At 51.0% G+C, this 6,507-nt stretch overlaps 1 protein-coding gene across 1 annotated transcript; it reads right to left on the bottom strand.

Annotated features, from left to right (window-relative positions):
• Positions 1-4,812: 4,812 nt before the first annotated feature.
• Positions 4,813-6,222, bottom strand: LOC123043998 (probable carboxylesterase 18). Its single transcript, XM_044466612.1, has one exon. The coding sequence runs from the start codon at positions 5,996-5,998 to the stop codon at positions 4,955-4,957; it is 1,044 nt and encodes a 347-aa protein (XP_044322547.1). The 5' UTR covers positions 5,999-6,222; the 3' UTR covers positions 4,813-4,954.
• Positions 6,223-6,507: the final 285 nt, after the last annotated feature.

Here is a 6,507-nt window from a genome sequence, read left to right as displayed (position 1 = left end):
TGCGTGAAGGAGCCAACCAGATCACGTAATTTGGGGATCAACTAGTGCGATCAGTTAAGGGATTTTGAATTTCTTCTTGCGATATGGCCCAGTAGTGGCCCAACTAATTGTTACACAAGCAGAAAAATAAGAGAATAGATGTGCCTGTGTAGTTAAATATCGAAAATACTAAACCTACGTAAACTATTACTTGAAGTTACGAAGCCTTCCTTCCCCACTAGTCCTGGCCATCAGGCCCGGCCCTGTCGGCCCACCCAGGCCCGGCCCTAAAATCCAGGGCCTATGCCGATGGGCTTGCTTGTGGGCCGGGCTTGGGCCTAAGTTTTGAGCCCAGCAGCAGGGTCTGGACGGGCTTGGGCTTGGCATATTGGCATTTTAAGGAAGAGGCCCGGCCCACGGCCCTAAGCCCTAAGGGCTTTTTACCAGATGGGCCGGGCTTGGGCTTGAAAAGTAGGCCCGATGGTAGGGCCTGGGAGGGCCTGAGCCTCAATTTTCTGCCATGGGCTTTTTTAGGCCCGGCCCAAGCCCGACCCGGCCCGGCCCATGGCCAGATATATTCCCCACGTACTAAACATTCCCCCTGATTTTCAGGGTAGGCCCCGCGTCTCATTAAGTCCAATCAAACGTTGCCACCTCATATTCAGCACGTAAACTCACGTAAGATAACGTGGATGTAGCAAAACTCGTTAAATATTGCTGGTTGCCTGGTTCAACGACGTGATATGCAGACCTGGGGTCGATGTCGTAGGAAAAACCTCTGTAGTCAAGCAACTACACAGTTATAGCCTGGCTTCGCCGCGTCTACGGGTCGATGCCATGGCGGCGACTTGGACGAGGCCGTGGCGAGGTTTTCACGTGTCAAGGGCAAGTTGGACGGCGTGGTCGGCATCCTTACAACCGTGGCTACCGCCCGAAGTCAGTGCCACGCTCTTTCAGCAGTTAACAAGGCAGTCAAACGAACCCCTAGCCCGCAATAGTGCACCCACGCGATGGCGCTCACGGCGAGCGCCTTCACTTTGTAATACTCGGCTGAGCTCTGCCGGATGATTCGTCGGCTGACGGCGAAGCTATCCAGGGTCTGACGCTGGCTGCTGTCGGACCACGAGGCGCAAGCGGGGAGCCGCCGCCAGGCGGCTGCCCGACCTTGTCGACCAGCTGGTCACCTTCCGCGGTCATGTCGGAACCGAGAGGACGGCGTCACAGCCTCACATGCCTCAGCATCAAAGCTTTACTCAAGTGCTACGTACATGCTCGATTATCACCCCGTAATTGACCACATGTGTACGTGCAAATGCATGTCCATGGTTCAGGCGTGCCACTTCACACATAGGCCATGGGCTGGGACCCAGCTGCGTGGCCAGAGACGGCGAGGTCCGACCCGGGAGGTTCATGGCACAGGGCCAGTATGGCCGCGGCTGTCACCAACCCGTACCAGTGATGGCGCAGTTCTTGGGGAGATTCAAGGAGAGAAAATAAATATGACATGTAGACATGTGTAATCAGTGAGTGTAGAAAGAGATCCCGACCGGGATTGCCAATTTTCTGACGCACCAAACCGATCTAAGTGAATCCAGGGTTTGGATTGATCGGGATCCGTGAGCACAAGGTATCAATTTCAGGGATTAAAAGGTTAAGATTTGATTCTGACTGGACATATGAAGTCAGGGTTTAAAACAGACTTTACTTGTCCTTCGCCACAAGCGAGTTTGAGTTGATCGCCGTGCATGCAACAAAATCTTTTTTATAAAGTTACACGTTTGTTAAGCTCCAGTGGTTGGGCCCCGTAATTGCAGGCCGCTTGAGAGAAATCTATGCGCACCTCATCATCATGTTAAAATCTTAAAAATATATTCTCACATCACGTGGACACCAACACCATCTTAAAAGGAATAAAAAAAAGATTAGAGAAACTTCTCTCGAAAAAAAGTCTTCCTAGCATTTAAAAAAACTTTTTCACCGTGGCCAACAAACATACGCCACATGATGTAGCTGGTTGGCCACCATTCTAACGCCTCTTAACGAGTTTAATAGGTACCTGAGAAGTTCACGCGTCTCAGTTGATTCCATTGAGGCCCAAGACTAGGGCGACGTGACACGTGCCCGTGAGGAGTGTCGATCATGACAAGGCCGAGTTAGGACCTCGCCGGAAAACAGGGACGGCGCTGCCAGCGGCACCAAGCTAAGACGTCCTAGCTCGCAAAGGCGAGAAAGCTGGTTGACTGATGCAAGTCGAAGGGGGAGGGGGGAGGGGGGCGTCGCTGGAGAATAGGAGATCACGAATTTGAAGGAGAGGTGGAAAGTGAAAGGTCCACTCATGATGGAAACAAACCGGAAATATTTTATCTTGCACGTGCTCAGCATTAGCAACCATGAACTTCGGGTTGGGAAGCTGACCTGCTCCGCCGAGGCAACGAAGCGTGTTCAACAATGCCAGCATGGAACCGGAAGATTGGAAGAGAGAGAAACAAAATGAAAGAGAACTAGAGAACTACTCCCTCCGTTTCTAAATATTTGTCTTTCTAGAGATTTCAACAAGTGACTACATACGGGGCAAAATGAGTGAATGTATACTCTAAAATAAGTCTACATACATCCGTATGTTGTGTCCATTTCTAATGCCTAGAAAGACTAATATTCCGGAACGGAGGGAGTACGTGGAAAACATTTTTTTTTGCGGGGGGACAACGTGGAATATGTGGTAAGCAATCCAAACTACTCCAATTTATATGAAAAATGAGGACTAGAGAAGGAAGAACACATGACTAGAGTACAAAAACTATACAGTTTGTCTAATACACATTTCATTGTTATTTGGCTAGATGTTTTTTATGGATGTCACATTTAAGCTTCCACAAATATATAATGCAGCAATAAGAAAACAAAAAAACTAAGACAGAAAAAAATAGACCACGAATAGAGTGGACATGGGCTTAGATGCGACATAACTATGTCACATATAGATGTGTTCTAGATAGACCCAAAACTATACTCCATTAGCCGAGTAAATCTAGACCTACGTAAAGTAACTTATGATTTTCACATATTTTCTTCTTTTCAACATATGAAGTGCACATGATGGCCTAATGCTAGCCAAATGCTACATAAATATTCTAGCAGAAAAAGAAAGTGCCCAGAATTTTTTTCAAAAAATTCTCAAAAACCGAACAACCCTTGTATTCAATCTGGGAAAGTTTCAACAAGTATTGCCAAGTTGAAAAACAATTAGAGCGAAAATTCAAATTAAGAGCCATTTTGGGTCAAAATTTGCCGAAAACCAAAGTTTCCAAAAAAATTCTCAAAATTCCAGTCAACCCATGTTTTAAAGGGAAACGCTTGCCTTCAGCCAGTCGATTTAAGGTGAGCATCCGCCGCCTCCCTGTCCATCAGATTTGTTTTTCATCGGACGATCGGAAGCCAACCTTCCCTCACTGTAAATTCTTGCAACTCCACCCATGCATGTTCCAGAATGCAAGACCACGACTAGGCCTTTGTTGCAAATCGGCCGATGAGCTAGATCCTACAGTGGTTAGGATTGGGGAGGGCGACGACGGCTGGACCCATGAGCATTGTCATCGTGGGCCTACCATGTTGACCAGGCGCAGACCCCCTGCGGTGGTGACGACGACCAGGTCTCCGTTGGCGATGGCCTCCTCGACTCAACTAGGTACGGATCCAGAAACAACAACCACCATGGCCGACCTCTATCACCAAATTTTCGCTGCCATTGCGTGCATCGTCTCCGCCCGGCGTCCGCGAGTGACCCGGACGACAACGATGAGTCAACGAGCGTCCATGCACAGTTGAGTTTATGCAACAACAACAACGGAGTTGCAAACAAACGACGGCAACAACGACGGTGTTGTTGCGACATCATCGTTCATTGCAAAAAAAAAACAAAAAGAAATCTGCAACATCATCCTTTTTGCAAAAGGCCTCCTACAACATTATCTATGTTGCAAAAAGTGAAGACGTCTTTTTTTCTACAACACAACCTCTATTGCAAATATTTCTGAAATATTAGCCCAGTTGCAAAACGTTCTGTAACATTGCCTTTGTTGCGATGATGAAGGCGGGATAGGTTGTTCGATAGCAATAAATCTAACGGCAGCCGAGGCGGCGGATCTCTGGCCGACGCGTAGCATTGCCCTTATATTAAATCTGGGAAACTTTCAACATGTTCTGCCAAGTAGAAAAAACATTAGAGCCAAAATTCAAATTCGAAGCCATTTTTGGGTCAAATTGTCACCAAAACAAAAAATTACTAGAAAAATGAAATAATTTCAGAAACCCACACAACCATTATATTCAATCTGGTAAAGTCTCAACAAGTTTTGCCAAGTAGAAAAAAAATAGAGCAAAAATTCAACTTCAGAGGCATTTTGGCCAAAAAAAATCCAGAAATTTTTTGATAAAATTCTCAAAAATCCACACAGCCCTTAGATTCAATCTGTGAAAGATTCAAGAAGTTTTGCTCACTCGATAAAAAAGTGGAAGCAAATTTCAATTCAGGAGATGGTGACATGGCCTATGACTTGGTGCTGACTAAGTTGTTGACTCGTCAAAAGCAGTCAAAAACCACTCTAGATTTGTTTTTTTGTCCGGTTTTTAAAGTTGAGGTTGTAAATTAGGCGGTCTCATAGTTTAGAGTTGTGTTTTAGGCTTATGTGGTAGTTGAGGTTGTAAAATGAACTTCTCTCAAATTGAGATATGAACTATTCTCTAACATTTAACTTTGGGGGTGCCATCACTGTCATGTCCCAATCACCCATGACACATGTTGCACAACGAAAATATCGATATGGCAACTCGAACTTATACAACACATAGTAATAATTTAGATGGACGCGGCTGCTCGCAGCGACTTTGACAGTGAAATGGGCTATAGCATCCAACAAGATACATTAGCAGAAACACAACGAGTCGACGAGTGGTCGTAATCATCGTCTCTACTTCTCTACGTGGTTTGATTCGGCGCCACGCTCTCCACGAACGCCCTGATCTCCGCGACGAGGTTGCCGGTCTCGGGCAGCGCCGGAAAGAAGTAGAAGGCGTGTACAGCCTCCGTGAACTCCACCACGCGCACCTCCTTGCCCTTCCGGCGCAGCATGGCGGCGTACCGCCTCCCCCAGTCCTGGAGCGGGTCGAGCCCGCCGACGACCACCATCGCCGGCGGGAAAGCCTCCGGCAGCTCCGGATCCGGGCCGGCCTCGCCCGTCACGTGCGCGGCCGGGTGGTTCCGGTCGGCACCCTCCGGCAAGAACGCCTTCCACCAGAAGTCGGACCGGCGGAGGTTGACGATCGGGGCCACGCCCTCCAGTGCTTGCTCCGATTCGGTCCGGTCCTCTCCGCCGAAGTAGGCGGACAGGAGCAGGAGGCCGGCGAGGTGGATGGCTGGAGGCGTTGTCGCCGGTGCCGCCGTCCAGCGCTGCGCCACGTGGTGCGCAATGTTGGCGCCGGCGCTGTCGCCGGCGAGGAAGCAGCGGGAGAGGTCGACGCGGACGGGGACTTCGGCTGGCAGGCTGGTGGTGGCGAGGTACCGGAGGGTGACCTCCCCGTCGTCGTAGGCCGCGGGGTAGCGGTGCTCGGGCGCGAGGCGGTAGGTCACGGACACGACGACGGCGCCCGTTTCACGGCACATGGTGCGGCATAGCGCGTCGTAGGGGCGGGTGGCCGCGGAGAACACCGTGAAGCCGCCGCCGTGGAAGTAGACGATCACGGGGCGCGGCGACGCGTCCGCGTCCGCCCCCGCCGCGAAGTAGACGCGGGCCCGCACGCCGGTGGACGCGTCGACGGTGACGTCCACTGAGCGGACCCCTCCGGCGTCCGCGCGCGCGGGGTTGGCGGGCGCCTGGCGGTCCACGAGCAGCGAAAAGAGGAAGCGGTTGACGGTGCCGTCCCGGCGCTGGGTGGCGTCGACGGCGGCCTCGAGCGCGCGCAGCTGGAGCCGCACCGCCCACGGCATCGCCCCCACGCGCGCCCGGAGCTCCTTGCCGGACATTCTCTCTGCTGCGCTGGGTGGCTAGCTCGGTGGCCTCTGCCTTTATCGATTTTTCTGCCGGTGTTTGTGTGACTATAGTGACAAAGACAACGTCCGTGTCATGCAGCGACTAGCAGGTCCCAGATAGCCAAACACCGCAGTGGCATTGCCTCTGCTACTACTCCTAGCTGCTCGCTCGCTGGACCCTCCTTATCTTCTCTCGGATTTTCCAGCCGGCAGTGTGAGCGACCCGCAGGTCGCAGATGGCCAGACACTACGATGGGGCATGTATGGATGTAGTAGTAGCAATGACGAGATCGGCCGAACGCGACGTTTTGGTAATCTTTCTTCGCTCGTACTTGCATGATTGGTGACTGGTGAGGCTGCCATCGCCATGGTCCCGTGGAGAAGAAGACGTGTGTGGGCACAGCTAGCAATCGAGGACAATGTGTAACACGCTAGATGGAGATATTTGGACGGGGGACAGTTCCCAACAGTAACGCACGTGCTCGTGCCGGGCAAATCATAGT

This window comes from Triticum aestivum, chromosome 2B (genome assembly GCF_018294505.1).
Source record: "Triticum aestivum cultivar Chinese Spring chromosome 2B, IWGSC CS RefSeq v2.1, whole genome shotgun sequence".
NCBI lineage: Eukaryota > Viridiplantae > Streptophyta > Magnoliopsida > Poales > Poaceae > Triticum > Triticum aestivum.
This window is presented reverse-complemented; position numbering and strand designations above follow the sequence as displayed.